The sequence below is a fragment of the Hippoglossus hippoglossus genome, chromosome 4, assembly GCF_009819705.1.
Source record: "Hippoglossus hippoglossus isolate fHipHip1 chromosome 4, fHipHip1.pri, whole genome shotgun sequence".
Taxonomy (NCBI): domain Eukaryota; kingdom Metazoa; phylum Chordata; class Actinopteri; order Pleuronectiformes; family Pleuronectidae; genus Hippoglossus; species Hippoglossus hippoglossus.
In genome coordinates, this window is record NC_047154.1 from 12615722 (window position 1) to 12637779 (window position 22058).

A 22058-nucleotide genomic window follows, 5' to 3' on the forward strand; every position below is an offset into this window, starting at 1 on the left:
ATGGAAAGGAAAGAGCAGAGGCTTCAAGAGGTTGGAAAGAGAACTGAAATATACACAGACGAGGTAGATGAGAAAAGAAATGCGTGGACCAAGGATTATTGAATGTGTGTTTGGACTATAGGGTTGTGCCATATCATTGTCCATCACTAATGGTTGACGGTAATAATCACAAGTTTGAACCCAGTATAGTTATCAATAATGTTCAATGTAAAGGAACTGCAATTCACCTCTTACATAAGAATACATCAAACGCCAGGGCTGCGTTCAGCCCGGACAAAGTGGAACAAAATCTTAATTTAAACATAAACTGTGGTGCATTGAACACTCTGCTACGATACGCAAGAGTTACAACTACAGCAGCTGAGAAAGCATTTCTTGTGTTCTTGTGGAACAAGTTCAGAGGTAGATGATATAAGTTTAAATACGTTTTCAATACTTCAAAATACTCTTGATGTTACAGTCTCTGTTTTGCCTTCGGAAAATATATGCTTCTACCACCTTCAACTGATACTAACACCAAGCAACAGCTGCTTTACAATCCATTGGGTCACTGCCTTTTTATTATGGCAGGGTTTATATATACTGTATGTCGCTGCTGATTTGGCAACACCTCAAACACCCCCCACCAAATGAGAGAAAACGTACCTCGAAGCCTGTTGCAAACCATTTTGAGCGAACGTGTCGTTCACCCCGGAAACCGCAGCAAAACAGTGTAAAAGGTTTTGAGATTGAACGTGCCCCAGTTCTGTTTCTGAACACAACCCGCTAAATCCCTTCCACAGCAACATTCAGGTCAGGTGATGCGACATGGCTGTGACTCTATACTGTGATGTCTGAGATGGAACTTCAGTAAAACTTTGGATCAAAGCCAACTTTGACAAACACTGAAGAGTCATCTCTTTCAGGACATTCAAAGAAGAGCTGGAGAAAAGTTCCCTTTGCTTGGAAGCACCACTCCACAAAGTTTGCACTCTCTAACACTGAAAAAAACGGGTGCTGTTTTCCACAAAGGATATAGTAAACCAGGATGCCACTCTGTTGTCTACCATGAATATCATGCCACCTAAATGGTGAAGATCTAAAGAGGATAATCCAGCAAAACACAAAACAAGGGATGTGACGGTCAAGTACTTCAGTCTGAATGAGACTAGAAAAATACCTTTCTGCAAAGTGTCATTCATGAGTATTTTTAACTACCAACTATTGCTTAATTTGATAATATTGAGGATAGTTATTGTTTCAATTAGATTTTTTTGCTTTCTATTTGTCCACATAGCTTTCAGTCTGTTGAGAACACACCACCTTGATAATGATGAATCCCCCTCCCCCTCGTGTAATCCTCCATGGTGACGATGTGTGACTGTAGACACTGTGACATGTCAGCTGAGTCGTCATCACCCAGCCCGGGTTTAGACAGACACTTGACGAGAGGAGAACACAAACAGCGGCTGCTGATAATGAGCTTACATAGCAGCTCTTCCTATTTACAAGGAAACTGCTGCAGAGAGCTGAACCAGCTCCTTACCTGCTGACTCATTTCACATCTCACGCACATCCACACACACACTACACACAGCAGACACACACACAAACACACCAAGGTTACTATAGGTGAATGATATTAAAACGAGCAAGCTAAACAAAAACTCAACTAAAGTGCTGTGTTTGTGTGTGTGTGTGTGTGTGGATGAGTAGAGCTGAGATTGTTTTATTGCTTTTGTTAAAAAAAAAAGGCAAATTCTAGCAAAATACTGGAGCTCCAGACTCTCAACTGTGAAACCTGCTGCTTTTCTTGGCCTTTGAATTAAAGATATGAAAACAAAAATCAATAAGGATTGTGGATGTTTTTTTCCAGCACAATAATTACTTTCTGACATTTCATTGACCAAAGAATCAATCTACTGATCTGAAAAATAAAGATGATATGAATAATGCAAAGGATTGTTTCAGCCCCTCTAGTGTGTAACATTTGGAATAAATGAAATAAAATAATAATCACTGCCTGCAAATTAGCTAAAATAAAATAAATGAATTAATCAAGTATGAAATTATGAAATTAAATCTGTTAGCAAAGTGGAACCGCCACTCTGACCCATTTCAGGGGCCGCCAACTTCTAAAGGCTGCGTCACAGCGACTACGCTGTCCCATTTCGAAGGCTGCTACAAATGCGACTGACAAATGTGTCCTTCCATCCCTCAGCAACAAAGGCTCCAATAGGTTGATCCTTCTCAGGGCCAACATATCCCAGGATTCATTGCGCTTCAGTGACAAACTGCTTTTCAAAGAGATAATGGCGACGGTACACAACGACTTTAAAGGTTTCAACTCAACCAAATAGCGCAATAGCTTGGAAAAAAACGTAGGGACATAAAAAGTTTCTTGTTGTGTCCAACTGCAGCTCTGTTGCTAGGTGACAGCGTTAAGGGCGGGACAAGCCGGTGACGCAAATTATGGAAATCCTCATTCGGTTTGGTGTTCGCAGTCTACGCAGCCCATAGGAATTTGGACACAGTTCATGTTTATTCCTCAGGCTCCCGCCCTCACTCATGTTCTGGTTACTTTCTCAGTAACAGCGCCATATTGACACTTTTTCTGAGTTACATGGCTTCTACACACAAACACACACATACACACATACAATTCACCAGAAGGCAACCTTTCCCTGACATTACCACAATTGTCATCTTTTTTTCTGCTTTTACACCAGACAGGTTCTTCTTTTGTGTGCAATATTAAAATAGAAAGAGGAAAAGGACAGAAAAAAGAGCAAATCCCTTCGAAAAAATTACCAAGGAAACTGAAATGAAATATATTTGTGTCGTAAAATCAAACCAAATTCAATTATAAACTTCAGACACTTGCACACACAAAGTGAAATTGAACTATGGACAGTCGGGGTTATGCAGAGGACAGAGGGTGGTTCCAAGCTGTGCCAAGTACATTTATAGTTATTCCCGCGAGCAGCACTGGCCCTCCCAACGTTGGATTTATGCTTTATTCATTTGTGCGCTGCAGCACAGTAGCCAGAGAACTTCTGTCGGATAAAGGCGGCTTGTAAAGAATTCAAAGTCAGTTTTTGTAACAACTCTTGCATAAGGGTTTACTGTGAGGTGATGTAGGGGGAGAAAGAGCAAAGTGTGAATTCTGTCAGTGAGTTACATATTTTCCATAGTGGAGGTTATGAGTAAACACTGGTAGTGAAGGCGAAATATTTTGAAGAGGTCAGAAGAAATGATTTGGTGATGAAGAAATTTCTTTCAGTGAGATTTATGACTTCAACTTATGAAAACCAACAAACTGACCCAAACCACTCGGGTTTTTTTCAGGTTCTGATTGACAGGTTTTAAATGATTACGTGTAATTTTCTGGCTTAGTTTTTAATGTAAACAACAGACCCTAATATACATTTAATTTAAGAAAAATTTAGATTTGGATCCTCATTACTCTTAATAATACTTGCTAAAAAAAAACCCATCTGAGATAAAGGTGTTCACCTAAGATGTTAGCAAGATGCTTACTTAAACCTGCACCAGATATGGAGCAACGTTTCTTGCCACTTGGTGAATACAATTCCAAGCCACTCTTGCTTTTGCTCTGATTTGTGGTCCACTACGTCCTGAGGTTCTATAGACGCTAAATGCTGCACAGTATTCACCAGCTTGTTGCTGAAGCTACTATAATGCTCAGTAGAGCTGAGGGGAAGAGCTCATTTCTCTGTGGTTTCATCATGATGAGTGACTCCTTTCACATCCATGTATTAGTCTGATCCATTGTTAATATAAAACAAATAGATTATAGCCACGTTTAATTACAAGGATGTCAAAGATCATTTCAATAAGACACAGGAAACTCACCTCATTGGAGACGTCCACCACAAGATTGTCTTCACTTTTGTCCCCATCACTGTCCTGAGAAGCACAGCAGACAGAAGAAGGTTAAAAAAGAGGATTTCTCAATATTTATTGTAATAAGATGCATTTTTCTCTTTGTTCCCCCCACATAGACACACAGCATAATGAATGTATACACAGAGAAGTTTAATAATGAAGATGGAAACACACACAGACGCACAAGTCCACACAACTGGTCAATGTATAAATATCTGTGGCTACTCTTTGCTTCCTTCTGTCTGTGCACCATGCAACATTTAACAAAGATACGGTAAACCACCATATATTCTTACCGAACATCTCCCTCATAAGAGAACTACTTCGATCGGCCTCTTTCTCTCTCATTGTCACTCACTCACACACACACACACACACACTCACACACACACTGTTGCTCTTTCTCCATCTATGGCACATTTTTCCTCTTCGTCTAGCCATGTCTCTCTATCTCTCGCTTTTTCTCTCCCTTTTTTTCTGGGGAGAGAACGATGGCACTTAGTCACCATGGCAACAGCGCTTTGATGTGATCATGGCCTGATATTCCTATTGACATCAGTGTGGAGTGACATCAGTACCTAATTATACGGAGCCATAACAGGGCTAGGTCTACTGCCTATTCCTAGAAACAGAAAACACAGAAACAGAGGGATGGAGAGAGGAGGGAGAAGACATTTAGAAATGAAAAATGGAAAAAAACCGAGAATAAAACAGGAAGAAGACCAAGAGTGAGAGGGAAAAGCAGGGAAACTGAGAGACGATGATAAAGACACAGACAGCGATATAGAGGAGCTGAAGGCAAACAGAGAGGAATGGGAGCCATAATGTGGCTCGACAGGCAGGAAGAGAGGAAAAACATTCGGAATGTGGAAACTATCGGTGCTTGTTCTCGCTGTGAACTAATGTGAAGATTTGGACTGTTGCTGATGCCAAACTAATTTAGCTGGAGGCCGTCTCGCACAGACAGACTCCCAGTGTCAATCAATCCTGCAGACTGGAGACACACAGCCATCTAATTCATTACAGCTATCTGCTCTGGCCGTCTCTCTTCTGGCATTACATCGCCTCTGGCTCCCTGCTCTTCCCCTTTGGACCCATCCAAACCAAACAAGAGTCTTGATTGGCTGCGGGGCCCCGAACCCCATGTGGCCTATAATGTCATAGACACACATGCACACACATACATGCTTTGTAACATCTTCGGTGTATGTGTGACTTTCTGTGAACTGATTTGTAAACATTATGCAAACATACACACCAAAAATACACTAACAGCATTCATTTTAATTAAGTGAAGCAAGTTTAAAAGGTTTTTCATTTGCTTATTTTCTTGCTGTATTCTACTCGTGCTGCTGCATCTGCTCTGGCATCTGCACACGCATCCTTTAAGGTTACATCCATACTACCACGTCTTCATTTGAAAACAACTACCGTGATCAGAGTTCACACGAGCGCTTTGTATCAGCTCTGTAGCAGTTTGAATCCCTGTCGACACTAAAACGCCTGTAAACGCATATCACATGACCACTCACGTACACTGGACGTGAGTGGTCATGTGATATGCGAACAGGAAGGCATGCTCGACCCACTGGACACAGGCACTGTCGCAGATTGCTGGAATAATTGCTTGCGTTTTCAAACACAAACGTGGTTTTATGGATGTAGCCTCCATTTATCTTATCGTATGAGGAAACATACATAGGAGTGTGGTGGGAGAGGCTCTTTGTCATCGCAGCGCCTCCGCTTGGCCTCAGCTCCTCCCTGTGAGGAGGAGTAGCCTCCTGACGGGCCCTGCCGCTCCTCAGTGGGCTGACTGTCTGTTGATGACACTGACTTACTCTGGAGAGAGACAGGGACACAAATGGAAGTATGAACACGCCGTGCTTCAGTTATCACGGCAAAGACAGGCAGTGAAAATTTGACATGTACGTTTGACACAAAAACACTTAACATCTTATTTTTTATCATTTCAACAGGTCATGTGTGAAGAAACACACAAGTACACAATCACTCATAAGCTCAGGGAAAGACCAGGATGAGTAAACAGGCAGAATTACACACATTAACAAAGATCCCCATAAAAACACACATGATAATACACACACAGCAGCTTACTGCAGGTACAGCAGACGTAAGCACAGGTCAAGACGCAGCCACAGAAGCACACAGGACACAATATAAAGCTAATTAGTGCTCTCCCCTCCACACACCAGCCCTCATGTAAAATATGACTCTCATTATAAGGCAATAAAGCTGTGCAGGCAGATTTACACTATAGCCCGGCCCGGTCCTCGGGATTCAGAGAAGCCGATCAAAGCATTGTGTTGTTTTTTGCGTCGGGGCAGGGGCCAGAGGTTCGGCAAGGGCCACTTGTCATTCTCTGTCCCCATGTGGGCAGGACAAGAACAGTGAGGGCTTAACACACCAATGACTCACACAGGAAGGAGCCCACGGGGCCGACAGGAAGGAGCGCTGACAGAGGAGAGGAGAAACTGCACAATGGACCTCAGTGCAGCTCAACAAACTTCCCTCTCTTCTTTCTTCTCCTTTCTCGCTTCTCCTGACTTCCTCTCGCTGTCCCTTTTCTTTTTAACCCCCCCTCCATTTAAAATTCCAACATGTTTTACCCGTGCGGGGCTCTCCAACAAATGCCAATTGATATGCATCTCTCCCCCAGCCCCCTTCTTTTCCCCTCCCTTCCCAAACACCGTAATGCTTGGCTAAGTTCTGCACAAACCCCAGCTCATGTGAAAACTATTTTCCTGGTGCTTAACAATCAGCATTGTGTTTGGCAATTAAATTATGCTAAGGGTTTCAGTGTAAACAGAGAGAGAGAGAGGGATGGAGGGAGAGTATAGTCAGTGGCGCTCTTAAATTTTCATTTTGCAATAAAAGCCACAACAAAGACTTGCTGGTATTTTTAAACCCATACCTCCTTATTTTTCTAGTTTTTTTCTTCTGTAGTTTCTCTCTTCTTTCTTTTTCCAATTTCACTCTCTAACCACCCTTCCTTCCATCGTTCTTTCCTTCCTTCCTTCCTTCCTCTCTCTCTCTCTGTGTTATCAACAGATACACTGATGATCGGCAGCCGTTCACTGCGGCCAGTTCAGTACGACACTGTTCACCGAGTAATCTGCAGTCAGGGAGAATAGGATGAGCCGTAGATGTCCACTGAATTTCAATCACCCCATTTGCACTGCATTAATTCTCATGGCGATTATCAGGGACTTTTAACTCCAGTGACATGAAATATGAGCGAAACCTGTGAGGCAAGATGAACACCTCCTCATTTTATGTTTCACTGCATTTACTCAGTCAATTTGTCTCACGATGGAGCTGATTTTGTCCCTCAGCTATGGTTACCTCCAAACACCAGCTTCTCACATCCCACCTTCACACCTAATTAGAGAACCGAACTTCAAACTTTCTGTGTTATTGCACAGCGACTAACTGTACATTCACGTTGTTCTCGGATTGTCCCATTTCCCGAGTTGTTAAGTTGTTGTTCTGACTTCTGAGTTTTCATGTGCCTTGAAGTTGGAATGTGGAAAAAACCTGGACGCTGTAAACAAAATGTGTTGTATCTCTGTTTTTATAGTGTTTAAACTACACTTCGGCACCGCTTTGTAATATCTGCATGATGTCAAAGAGCAAAGAAGAAGGATCAGGTGGGACAGGCATATGAATAATTTAAAATATATGCAAATATGTGAATTGAATTGGCTAAAAGTCAGGTCTTAAGTGCTTTGGAGAGATGGACATGTGACAAGTTCACATTAAAAACTACTCTTTAGTGCAGATTGTAAAATTATGTTTAAGTCTCCCTCTGATGAAAATCAAGTTGTCCCCCTTCTGCCTTTTAAGATGAATTAGATTTTTATGTATTTTAAGAGAAATAAGCAGTCAGCATTGTGGCTGAGTATTCCCCCGTAAAACTCCAGTAACCAAATGCCAGTCTGACATTGAGGGCCTGTGATGTCACAAACCTAAGAAACTAATCCTGTCAACTTGTGGGTGGAGCTAAGTTGCTTGAAAAGGCCCCTCAGCTGCAGGTGGCGCCGTAAGGGTGGGAAGACAGGGGAGCAGGGGCGGGGTCATATTGGACTATTCATAGATCCCCGTCACGAAATGAGTACGGAAGGTGTGAAGGTACATTTAAGCAATTTTAAGGCCATAAGGGGACAAACCTTTTGAGTGAGTGTGATAAACTACTGGGATGGGACTTTAAAATGGTTGATAAGTGGTAATGTCAGCAACTTGGCAACTCACGTACCAAACTGTTTGCCGACTTTCCAAGTTGTCGTTCCAACTTGAGGTGACGTGCATATGAACTTTCCCATGTCGGGAATTTATTTTTCAGATTATTATGACAATCTCTTCAGCAGAAAGAAAATAAGGTTGTTACTCTCTCAACTAAGAGAGACATGTTTTCACTTCATTGTCTTTCCCTGTTAACTCTTTTCTGAGTCCAATGACATGGAAATACAAAAGTGCGTAAGCCGATTGTGAAAAGCATGTTCTTCTAGAGGTCTGATCTTTTCATTGTTTGAAGCGGGATGAAACACACTGTGGTTTTTGTTGTTCAGTGGTTTCACTACACTGCATGAATGAAATGATGCAAATGTATAATGATACTGCAGATCAGGCTCTGTCTGGAATCTTTAAATTGAAATTAGTGGCATTCGTTGTTCAGTAATATCTGGTGACTTCAAACTTAAGAATGTCTGCTGTTGTATCTATTTTATTAGTTTTTTCCTTCTACAGACACTAACTGGTGTGTTTGGGGCATCATTAGAAATTAATTGGGTTTTAATCCTCTCATTTGTTCTGTAAATCTTGTAGATTACAGGAACATTTATGGCGCTGATAAACAAATGCTTGTTCATCCATTAACTCAGTTTGTACTTTCCTCCAGATAATGTGGGGAACACAGTGAGATCAGATGTTAGTGTGATGTAGAAAACCTTGAGAAGCTCAAGGTTGATGGCACTGAGCAGCCATTGTGCTGGTGTCAGAGCTGTGGCACTCCTGGATGAACTCCAGCAATGCACGGCCCTTTTTTAGAGGCCATTTTACAGTGCGTCTCAATTTCCTTCAGTTTATCACTGTCTCACACACACACACACAAATCCGAGTGTGGAGTACACATACACAGCTACTCACCCTGCTGGGTGCTCCCTCTGGGATGGGACAGAGAAAGGGAAGAGAGCAGAGTAGAGACAAAAGAAAGGAGAAAAGGGGAAAGAAAGAAAGTTTGACGTCAGTCCAGATAATAACAACAACATTCCCCTCGTCGGCCAAGGTTAGACCGAACTGCGACTGCTCTTCTCTAATAAAGATACAGACCCACTATTGTGCTTTTCAGTCTCCTCTCCCCTGTTCCCCAACCAGACAAAGCTCGCTGTCTTCCCCTGCTGCCTCTTTCAGCGCTCACTATCTTTTCTCTCATTCTTCATCTCGTATGGAGGAACAGAAACACACACACAGCTGCAGACGTGCAACGCTCTCACACAGATGCTTAACACGCCAATATGAACACATTGATCTCTTTATCTCTCCCCCTTTCTACTCTCATTCATTCCTCCTCTTTTTTTTTACCATTTTCTTTTTTCCTCTTTCTAGCTTTCGGTTTATTCATGAGAAAGTCTCTCTTGGCTCAATGCCTGAAACAGAGCTCAAAGATAAGATATTCTATCAGGGTGAATGAAAGTTCATTGGGAGAAAGAGTCTCTCCTGCATTTACACAAGCGCCATGAATACGTCTGTCCATATTATGACAGCGATCTAAGGCAGGAAGTTCAAAATGAGTCCAAAAGGTGAGCTGCTGTACAAATGACAAAAAACTGCTTGCCACAATAAATCGATGGTTTTACTCTGAATTTATCTGATTTAAAACCATAAAATGATCTATTGTTATTTCTGCAGATGTTGTCAGAATTTCTTTTAATGCAGCTTTGTGCAGATTGTATAAAAATAAATTCAACTGGAATAAACATACACGTGTGTCTGCAGTAAAACAAACATTTTAAGAGGAAAGAAAGATCCTTTTTCAAAGTGTGATATCTTTTGCTTTCATGAGCCATTTTCAGAAATAAACTCTGTCGCGTGTTAGCAACGTCATCATCATAGGGGAGAACCCTCCGCAGACTCTCGTGCTGTTTTCTCACATGGACTAGGAAGAGGCTGGCAGGAGAAACTCTGGAGAATGTCCATGTTCTCACATCCCCCCCCTCAGTTCAGTGCATGTCTGAAAGCAGCTTTTAGGAGTTTGTTACTGTGCATCTTGTATTGAACTTGCAAAACATCTTCTCAAAAAGATTCAATGATGTAATTGATTTTCAATAATGAAAGATTTTGTGTAGACTGGCCTGAAACAAATTACAGATTTTTCACTGCAGAACCACTTTGATTTACTTTAGGGCTGCAGAGTCTTGTAAGGGAAAAAAACCCATAAGGTCTTAACTAAGAACATTTTAACTTTCTGGGTCAAATACTGCGGTAAATACTCGATAGTTTCTCCAATAACAATCAGAATATTAATTCGATGAACTTTGGGTTGCCTTTAAACCACGGCTCTAATGTGTTCTAGTTAATGACAATCAGGCACGAGTCACAGTTATTAGTTTTTAATACATGAATATGTTTTCATTAATTAGATTTTAATAAGCAGTTATGAAAGAGTTTTTTATCCTTTTGCTCGTCCTGAATGTGTCTCCTGAAGGCAATCGTGCCAGAACATTAAATCATGATTTGAGTGATAAAATTAAGGATTAAAAGCCCACAGTCCTTTACCTCGAAGATGTTCGGGGTCGAGGTGGTTGCGCTCATCTTTGGATGCGAGGTGGGCTGAGACCCCCAGGGCCCCGGTCAGCGCCAGAAGCCCCGATCCTCCCGCGCCCAGGGACAGGCCTGACGGGTGTGGTGTCAGGGGAATGCCGGGGGCGTGGTGAGACAGGTGCTGGAGCTGCTGCTGCTGTGGCCACAGGGAAAGGAGGGAACGGGGAGGGAGGGGGGATTGGGGAGGGATTGTATCATATAAGGTTGTTGGGTGGTTAGAATAGAGAGGGTAAAAAAAGAGAGATAGAAAATGAGCAGTAAAAAAAGAAAACAGTACAAAAGGGAATCGAGAAGAGGAAAGATAGAGGTGGAAAAGACGAGAGGAACAGAGGAGGTGAATTCAATGAAATCCACATAGAGAGCTCAACAATGAGAGAGCGATAGAAATAGATTGATAGGATGGGAAATAAATGATTGGATTAAAAGAAGTGAGAGAGGTGGACACAAAGGATGAGAAAGAGGAAAGAAGGGAAGGAGGAAAAGACATGTTCAGGATTCGCAGGGAAATTGGAAATGGAAACCAAGAAGTGAGGGAAAGAAGTGGAGAAAGTAAAGAGTGAGGCCATGAGTGAGATTTATTTTGAAGGAAAGGCAGGAGGAAAAAAGAGAGAAAGAAGCCAAGGGAAAACGCAGAGGGTAAAAGAGAGGGAAGGAAAAATGTGTGAGTCAGAGAGTAAACGTTGGGGAGGAACAGAAGGAAATGATGGCGGAAGCAGTGAAAAGTGCAGAAGTATTAGATGAGCAGAGAGAGAAAATAGAGAGAGAGCGAGGGTAAATGAGCGCAGGAAGGAAGAGGGAAGGAAAGTGTGTGGCACAGAGAGCAAAAGATAAGATGGAGCAAAAACAATGGAAGAGGAGAAATGAGGACAGGGACACAAAAACGAGGTAGAGAATGATAAAAGATTACAAAAGGAGGGGTGAGAAAATCCAGACGGAACATGAAAACACAGAGGGGAGGGAGAGAAAGAGAGAGAGGATAAAGAGATAGATGAGGATAGAGAGAGAGAGGAGAGCAAAGAGGCAGCTACAGATAAAGAAAGGCTATTATCCTGAGGGGAGCATTATGATGTGTTTTCATGTGTTGTCTTGTCAAGCTGGTGTGTAAGACACAAACAAACACACACACACACACACAAACACACACACCTTAGCAAAAGCAGTGTCTGTGTTTAGGTGCGTTAGACACACACACACACAGACACACATTAGTGACAGCGGTGTTTGTAATGCTGGGAGGAACAAAGGGCTTTAAGTAGACAGTAATGTGATCAGTGCTCTGACAAGCTCTGGAAAGCCCCATCTACTGCAACACTCAGGAGCATCCCAGTGTCTGCATGTGTGTACTACAGTGTGTGTGTGTGTGTTTGTGTGTGTGTGTGTGTGTGTGTGTGTGTGTGTGTGTGTGTGTGTGTGTGTGTGTGTGTTGGGGGGGGGGGGGGTAACTGAACCGTGCAGATTTAAGGGTACCGACCGAATTACATTGGTACTGCAGAGTACCGATTCACATTAAATCAAACAGAGACAAATTTTGTAACCTGAGAGCGCAGCAGGACGTGAGAGCAAGTTGACCAGAGCAACACAACTGGGCTGTAACTCATGTATTGGACATCATACTGTTGTGAGTCACGCGATCTGTGCTCTGATGAGTTTAAGTGTTATTAGAATCGATAATAATCACGGATTTCTTCCGCTTTCACCACATTGAAAAGAAGCCTGCTCCCACATAATGTCAATGCATTTCTCTATATTAACAGTTACTCATTTACACTACCAGCAGCAGGGGGCGTTATCAATTGCTGCCCCAAAACTTAACGAGCAGTTAAAATAGGTACGTCAAACATTTTCAAAAAAGATGCAAATATGTAGGGCTGTTCCTACAGTGTATTAATACGTCTTCCAGATGAGATTCTTCTTAATATCTGAATTTTACATGTTGGCTCACTCAGTGAACATTAACACCTAAAAACAGAATACTTCAAAGAACCAATTTTCTATTACATTTTCAGGAAAACACTTTGATATTGTCCATTAGCCATGTTCATTCATATCATGGCATCAAAGGTTCCCAGCATTAGCTTCTAAAATAATGTCTGACTGACTGAATGTTCACCATCAACATCACCGCCTGAGACACAAACACTAAACATCAAGGGGGTTGTTCACGTTGATGCTTCACCTATTTGACGATCAATTCTTCTGATCTACATATTTATATACACCAGTGATGAAATGAGGTCATCAACCCTTTCTCACACCTCAAACTCAGACTGGTTGGAATATGCTTAATGTGCGTGAAGGTGCGTGTGTGTGTGTGTGTCTCTGTTTTCATGACGAATGAAGGTGACTCACCCCGATAATGGCGTTGAGTTCTGCCATGGTGACCTGCTTGGCTCTCTCCACTGCTTGGACCACCTGTTGCTGGTGCGACAAACACACACACACACACACACACACACACACACACACACACACACACACACACACACACACACACACACACACACACATACACACACATTGGGTGTCAGGTCAGTAATCACACAGCAGGAACCTTTACAGGACTTGAAAAAAGTGTTAAAACACCCAAACTCTGCTTCTACAATATGAATCAATGCAATGTCTGGTTCAGATAACCATGGATATGCATAAAACACTTTCAAAGTCACACCAGTAGAAATACAACATTGCACAGTATGTGCAGCCTACATGTATGTATGCACTCACACATGTGCAGACAGTACATCCACTAGTCACTGCCATACAAACTATAATCTCAGTTCTGTTTGCATAAAATCCCAATGTAGTCAGTCACACAAATGCAAATATGCACGTGTGCAACAGTATATGTACATGCACAAAGCACGTTGAGCTCACAGCACGTTTACACCATGAGACTAAAAATGATTCGCGCCACAAACGATCAGTTGACTATCAGCTGATGTGCTCGTCACAGCAGAGGCGCCGCTTGGTCATGATGCAGCCATGTCGAGTGTATTTGCCACACAAATAAACTACAATGCTAATGTTGTTGTTGTTGCTAATATGAGTGGAATGTATGGGCACACACTTCATGGCCATGACTTGATGCTGGGCGAGAGCTTTTAATAATCCAACAGCACAAGACACAAATAATTCTCTCATTCTGATACGTTTGTGTTCTCACTGATTTTTGTGCCAAAGCTTGAAAGTAAAAATGGAACTCAGCCTCATTTATCTGATTATGCAGAGAGATTTCAAACTGGTTTTGCCCGTGTGCAGTATTTATTTTTAAAGATATATTTTTTCAATAAGCCTTTATTGATGGGACAGTTTTAGGCTTAAAGGGGGAAAGAGAACAGGGAAGACAATTGGCAAACAGCCAGAACTGAACCTCCAGCTGCTGCGGGGGGGGTTAAGCCTTGACATATTGGGTGCCTTCTCAACCAGGTGAGCACTGGAGCCGCTGATGTGCAATATTTAACAGAATTTATATATTTGCTTTTATTACACAAATATTACTGGACAGATTACCCCAAAACTTGGTGGAGGGACATGGTATGGGTCAGGGAATACTGTATTACATTTTGGTCCAGAATTTGATTTCCACTTCATTTAACATTGTGAGATAGGATTGTTTTTTACATTTACGTTGATTTCTCAGAGAATAATTCATGGATCTTGATAAAAAAAAAGAGTAGACATATTTAAAGGACTGACATTTTTGAGTATGTGAAATTTGGTGCAGATCCAGACAAAAGTCTAGTGAATTTAAGTGTGGTTCCTTAAGGGGGCTGTTTGGCCTTATATGCACTCTACTGAGTGAAATTCCTGTTTGTCTATTTAAAAGTAGCCAGATGTAATAAAGAAACATTCAGTGAAATTGACAAAGGCTGTTGAAAAGCTTTCAAAAGATCTGTTGATAGATTTGCGTTTCGAACGCGGAGGGTGACTTGTAGTAGCTGCAATAATTGGGGTGAAATGCCAACCGAAGTAATTGACAAGAAAAGACTGAAAGCTTATGAGCTGTGTTTTCATTAATATGCAGAAAATTAAAAAGATCTGTATCAATATGAAAAATAGAATCTGCTATAATCTGTCTGAAAACTGAATTTAAAATTGACACACTTCTGTCACAGCTAAAAACAATATTTATAGCAATATTTGTTTTAATATATTTTTCTAATACGACTTGATACACAAATATTCATTATTTTCCTCTATTGAATAAAAAACTTCTGTATGTATTTTAACTTGCTATGCCATAGCCGTTATATTCCGGTTTATTTATTACCCTGAATGCAAAAAATATATTTCAAGCCTGATGTGTGAGTAGCCCTCTCCTGACTGCGTGTGTGCACATTTTGTGTACACGTGTAAGTGTGTCTGGCGGTTGTGACACTCACCTCTTGAGAGAGGAAGGGGATGATCTGAGCACAGATGGCACTGAGACGCTTGACAATCTCCGCCTGCAATGGAAAGAGAGAGGAACGAGAGAGGAGAAAACAGAAGGAGAGAAGAGAGAGGGATACATGATTGTGTGTCGCATGGCGTAAGACAACAAGTACACAATGAACACAGAGCATATGATGCACCTTTACAGCACATTAGGCCGTCGCCGAATGAAAACTCACTGTTGATGAGCGACGAGTTTTGTCAGAGAGGAGAAAAACGTGGGAGTGAGCAGCAGCAGAGGTGGAGGGATGGAGGCAACATTAGAGCCCCATCATCCTCATGTGGTCTTTTAGCACCATCAGCCTCTCATTAAGCTCGCCCCTTTCTACACTTCAGTCGTCAAACACACACAAAACACATGAAGGAACACACACGCGTTCACAAAGAGCAAAAGACCTTCTCTCTCCAGCTCTCCACCTGGCACAGACACCTCTTCAGTGCCATTACATTTGTCCATTTCCAAACTTATAAAATCTATAAAAAGCTTTATCTTGGACTGAAATTGTGTATAACATCCTGCTCTCAGGTTTCTTACCCTCATACACACACACAAACACAACACGTGGCAAACCTAGTAACCATCCACAGATTACAGCCGCCTGCACACACAACACAGGCACACACAAGCACATAAAGACATAGGAACACACACTCTCTCGCTGTCACACACATGCACTCACACACACACGCACACACTGAACCTCTGCGGTGTGTCTAATTCTATCTGTCTGAGTGCCCTCAGCCTCATTTTGTTCTCTTCTTCACTCAGCCGTTTCTCTCTTTTCCTACAACAGCTCTCACACTGAGCCATTATTACCCTATTCATCCTCTTCCTCCCATCCCTCCCATCCCTCTCCCTCATCTCCCTCCCCCTCCCTCGCTCACTTTGTCTCGTTTTCTCCCATCTTTCTATTTTTTCTATATTATGCTCTGTCTCTCCGTTTTAATTTGTCCTCCCTCTTTTCCCTCAGAAGGGCCTTTTTCTTCCTCTTAACATCAGTCCTTCTCTACGTTTTTTTTTCTCCCTTTGTTACTTTGCTGTCACACATTACCACCGGCACACTCATATTCCTTTCAGTTTTTTTTTCTCTCTCTATCTATCTAGCTTTCACCCTGGCTTTGTATCCCTCTATCCTCAGTAACACATGTTCCTGGCACTTGAGGATACTGGAGAGGATAAGAGAAAGACAGCAAAGGGGGAGGCGGTGGAGGGCGACACAGTGACTGACAGGGCTCTATGCACCATCATATGGAGGCTCACACACACACGCACGCACGCACGCACGCACGCACGCACACACGCACACACACACACACACACACACACACACACACACACACACACAGACAATCAGCCAACCTGTCAGTTAAAGCCAGTCTCATCATGACTTCATACACTAGCTATCACCAGACACACAACACTGTTCCAAGGACAAACACAGCCTCATCAGATCATACATGTCAGTGTGTGTGTGTGTGTGTGTGTGTGTGTGTGTGTGTGTGTGTGTGTCTGCTGACCACAGAGAGGGAAGTGAGAGAGCGACGAGCCTGACAGAAGAGTTTTTATGTGTCTGTACTAAACTGATGTCATTGTCAATAATGTTGATGTGTTCAACAAGTATCTTTTGAAACCCTGATCAGTTTTCAGCTTGACGGTACTTCATGCTGCTTTTTCTCAGTATTAGATTATAGCTGGAAATAAAATGAGGCACTCACATGGTTGGCACATGGTTTCATACAGTGTACACTGTCGTGCTTCACAACGATAATATTGGTTGACCTGTAAAAGTCACCTGATAAAGGCCTTTCGCAGACACATCGGTGTCTATGTTTATGTTTGATGATATGCACCGATGTGAAATACACGCTAATGAGTGTACCTTTCCGCGGGTGGATACTGTTCTGTGCACCTGTATCATATACATTGTTTTTATGTGCCCACCAATTTTTAGACTATATAAATGCCATAGTTTTATTATCTGATAGCTATACTTTTTTTTACCATTATTTTTATTGACTTATCTAAAGGGGACAGTACAAAGCTCTAACATAAGACATCACCATTTGATGCACTGTACCAGATTTTAACTGAACTAATTTGCATCATAGTTCCTCGGTAGATCAGAACAAAGAAACAACACAACAACAAACAGCACGGAGAAGAAGAAGATTTCAAAATGACACAAAAAGAAATACACACAATGCGCAATACAAAACTACACAGTAGCACATCACAAATGTATGCTCGTCATATGAAGGCCAGTCTTCAAGACCATGAGGTAGAATATTAGTAAGAGCAGAGCTGAGAAGCTTTTAGCAGACTTTTTAGGTTGGTCTTGAAAGTGCTGATGGAGCAGCAGCCCCACACCTTGTCTGACAGGCTGTTCCATTGATGCGTGGCTGTTACAGAGAAAAGGCTGATTGTCCAAATGCAGTGCCACAAAATTGTAAAAATCTTGTCATCACAGGTTCCCTTCACAAATAGATCTGTTCCCTTGTTTGAATGAACCTGCGGCTTCAAGTCTGAGGATTGGGAAAGATTCTCTTATCTGTTAAAAGTCTCTGCAATCTGGCAACCATTCAATCAGCACATTGCAAAACACTGACAAAGGCCTCCAGGATCAGTTGAATGACTGTGCATGAACAGCAACTTTTGAAATATTTCAACACTGAAAAAGTGGAAGGCTCACGATCGATGAAGACTAACCTTCAATGCAAAATATGTGACTCCAGGGAAAAATGGTAAAACTGTGAATTTACAAGGCATGCAATACACACATACCTTTGATTCACATATACTATATTGATTTTACATGAACTGTCCCCCTCTTCAGTTTTTTCTCCAACTGCACAACATGTCCTCGGGCAAGTCAAATGACCTGGCTCAGTTTTGGTAGAATAAAAAGATAACCCAACAGAGGTGGAGCTGGACCATATGTCACAACTGAACAGAGACACAGAACTGACCTGAACGATGTGTGTCTATTACGCTGCTTTCATTTACTGTTTTTTAAGGTGGCCGTAACTCTGAATGAAAGCTACACAAATAAAAGAAATACAATATAAAGAAAAAAGGCTTCCAGTGCAGATTTCATGAGGATTCGCTCTATTCTATGTTACTGGGGAAGACAAATCAGTCATTTTGCACTGCTTAAATAAAATCCAACAAGAAGGTCACTTAAATATCTCTACCAAAGCTAACTGTGCTCTTTATCACCATATATACATGCATTGAGATCACATGCATCCGGATCAGAACCAAATTGCACCTGTTCATAGACAGTAGCACTCTACATGTGCCTGATTCTTTTTTTTCTTGAAGAAATCTGCATGTTGAAAAAATTCCAAATCTCAAACAGTAAAGAAAGGGGGAAAAAAATCCTGAATCTGCTTCCTTCATTAAATCCACTCACCTCTTTCTCGGTCCATACCCCCCCACCTCCACCAAGTTTCAAGGAAATTGATTGAGTAGTTTTTGCATAATCCTGCTAAAAGACACACAAGGCAGCCGTGAAAACAAAATGTCCTTGGCTGAGGTGAAAAACAACTTTACCTAACACAGTGCTGGAGTGATTAGTTAATTACTTCGTGGATCGTCAAGTGATTATTATTATTCTGATGTTGATTAATTTAATAATCATTTTAGCCACAAACAAAAACTGTTTTTAAAACTAGAAGGGCACATGGAAAGCGTATTCTTCCAAGGCTTTATCTCGCCATTTTAAAGAATGTCAAAAATAGTATTTTATGCATTCGCCTTTTTATCCGCATGCACTCCAAAATGTACTGGGCTCTTCTTTGCTCCGGTCCCACCACTCCGCAAAATGTCATGGAAATCGGTTTATTCGTTTTTGAGTAAACCTGCTAACTGACTAACTAACAAACACAAATGCAAACATAACCGCCCTGGCAGAGGTAAAAATGTTAGGATCTGCTTCCACCTCTGTGTTTTGTATGTTGTTGGGCTTTTGGCTGCTAATTACAATGTGTAGTAAGGTACAACGAGAACTTGTGATTGAGCCAGCAAACCTAAAGCTGCATGAGGCCGCAAGGTGTTAACTCTCAGTTTGTTTTGCTCTGTTAAAGATTATTTATGATTCATTGTTCTTCATAAAAAATATCAATTAATACAAGTCAAACCATTGAATAATTTTTTACATGCTTCATGAATGTATAAGTCTGCAACACATCGACATCCCCCCCGACTCAACATTCTGGTTGCACGGCAGCCGGTGCGTTTTACAATAGAGTGAAAGTGAGCTGAGCTGAAGTGGTCCGAGCCGGGCCAGGTGTCAGAAACAACACAGCACAGTCTCGTTCTACAGCCCTGCCAAAGCGCAGCCACAAAGGAGGAGTACTGGCAAAGACTGGCCGGATGGAGGGATGATCGGATGGAGGGATGAATGGAGGGATGGATACAAAGGAAGAGGGGGGGGCTGGTCAATAAACACTTGAGGGCAGATTCGCTGCCAGTTGGCACAGGGACAGAGAGAAGCAGAGAAAGAGAGGGGCTACACGTGAAACAGAGATAAAATGTAGATGAGAGAGAAGGAGGAACAGAACAGCTTTTAATACAGAAGAACAGAAACCCCTCAAATTATTCTCAGAAACAAAGACAAAAAGATGGAGGAAAGGAAACAGGGAGAAAATGGAGAAAAAAAGAAAGATAGTACCAGAGGAAGTCGGATGCTGAGAGACACATATCACACACACACACACACACACACACACACACACACACACACACACACACACACACACACAGTATATCTGTATATACACATTCTAAAAGCCAATATCGTCTCTATGTTGCATGGATTTTGAATGAGTGAATCACATCAAGCAAACACATCTCCAAACCTTTACTTTGTGTAAATGCAGTGACTTGGTATAGTTATAATAAAGCCTAAGAACAGGTGTTAAACATATTTAAATTTTTGTTTCTATCAAATAAAATAGGTGAAAAAATGTTGAGTGTTGCCACAGACTCTGTTCCTTTAAAACACAATGTACCTCTGCTAATTTACAGCAACATTTCAATAAAAAGAATAAAGCACAGAGGACAATAACTATGGATACTAGTTATGTTTTATAATGAGAACATTACCAATACTATGTAAAGTGTCCTTGACCATTCATAAAGCGCTATAAGAATGAAAAATATTATTATAACAATTATTATTAGGTGAAGTAGTAGTAGTAGTAGTAGATCTAAAATAATGTTGAGTATGTTGCACAGCAGACAAGTGATTGGAAATGAAAATGCAAAACACAAAAATCGTATTTGAATCTAAAACAAGGAAATGGTTTAAATGTGAGTAGTTACAGCAGCAGTCTGAGCTGAATTTCCTGCCGAACGTCATCAATGAATTTGACTATTTCTGCATTAACTGCTTAATCATAAATGATCACAAAGAAAAACCTCCGACAGAATGTATCATAAAAGTTCAGACTTACAAAGTAAAGGTCATATTTGCTGTTACTGCAATAAATCGTTTCCTTGACCCTACATTTTGCACCTGCAGTCAGCTGTCACTCATACTGACATACATGAGAGTAGAAGAGGCACCAGTCCCGTCACCAACCCTCCGCTCGCTGGAGCAGAAAGCAGCGCAGACACTCGAGTTGTGCCTTGCAGGAGGGGCATCATTCTACTGCTTTTCTTGACTGGAAAAAAAAAAATCATTCTCCTGCACTTACTTTGCAATTTCTATCACCATTGCTCCTGCTCTCACTCCACCCACATGTTTAACCCACAGCACTACTGCAACACATCCCTGGCTCTTCAGCGAACGCACACTGGGAAATGTAGGAATTGACTTGAACTGACATAGAAACAGGTATGTGAGGTGGAGGGTATGAACAACACACTAAAAAGTAATGAAAACACAGACGCACGAAGTGGGCCGTCACAGAGCGATGGTGTAACAGTGTTTCTGCATGTGGAACTTTCCTCAAACAACGAGCCAGCGTCTGATTGTTCTGATAAAGACTACGATTGTTTTGGAGGAAGGGGGTCTTAATGGAGGAGGATCTGCCCCCCAGCTGTTTTCTCTCAACTGCAGGGAATGGCAAGGCATTGTGGAACTGCAGCCTGTTGGCAGGCCTGTAGGAGGTAAAAGTGATGTATGAGCGCTCGTCGAAAACGTCTTCTAATCAGGACCATGAAACTCAAACGGTGAGATGAACCGACAAAAAAAAAAATTACAAAAAAATGTCCTTGAACATTTCACTCCTGACTCTAAAGTGATCTTGAACTGGAACAACTGGGGGAAGCCGCTTCCCTGTGAAAGATCTGCATTGTATTTGGTCTCCCAGCATGACGGCAAAGCAACAATGACCGCGTTCATCTTGCCAATAAAGCTCGGTAAATTTGAATGTGATGAGCGTGGGCTTGAGATTGGCCCAGGAGGAGGGAGACGGTGCCCAGAGTGCTCGGGCGCTGCCAGCTGTGCCAGCCTCTGAGTACCACTATGTCTGAGCGAGCCAGCTTTATGGGGGAGCTCTGCAGTGTGTGTGTGTCAGTGTGTGTGTGTGTGTGTGACACCCCTCTTCTCACTATAATAATTGTCGACAAACATCTCTGCCTTCTCTCTCAGCTCAATATGGCCGATTTGATTCCGTGGATGTAGCTTTAGAAACAGGAAGAGCAGCTGTGGAGCAAAGTGCTTCACCTCCAACTGCAGAGGACTCCAGCTGAGTCAGACAACTTCAAAGTGCATGATTGCCACAGCCACAATGTGGAGCATGATGCTAATGGGGAGAAGGATGCATGCCAAGTCAACTTTACCCTGAAAGAAAAAGAAATAGATTTGCAAAATCTTGTTTTTCTTCAAACTTCCTTGTTGCAAATCCAGACAAACATCTTATCCTACTGTTGCCCTCAGGTTGTGTTATAAATA

The 22058-nt window shown here is 41.9% G+C and overlaps 1 protein-coding gene across 3 annotated transcripts in view; it reads right to left on the reverse strand.

The window, feature by feature from the left end:
• tle2b (TLE family member 2, transcriptional corepressor b) overlaps window positions 1-22058 on the reverse strand; it is an 81736-nt gene that overhangs the window by 14599 nt on the left and 45079 nt on the right. For 2 of the 3 annotated variants that reach the window (XM_034583963.1, XM_034583965.1), the window contains exons 6-11: window positions 15109-15170; window positions 13075-13150; window positions 10681-10861; window positions 9052-9068; window positions 5587-5727; window positions 3856-3909 (exon numbers count right to left, since the gene is read on the reverse strand). In XM_034583963.1, coding sequence (XP_034439854.1) covers window positions 3856-3909; window positions 5587-5727; window positions 9052-9068; window positions 10681-10861; window positions 13075-13150; window positions 15109-15170 — 531 coding nt within the window. The remainder of the gene's footprint in view (window positions 1-3855; window positions 3910-5586; window positions 5728-9051; window positions 9069-10680; window positions 10862-13074; window positions 13151-15108; window positions 15171-22058) is intronic. The other variant, XM_034583964.1, reaches the window with a different exon arrangement.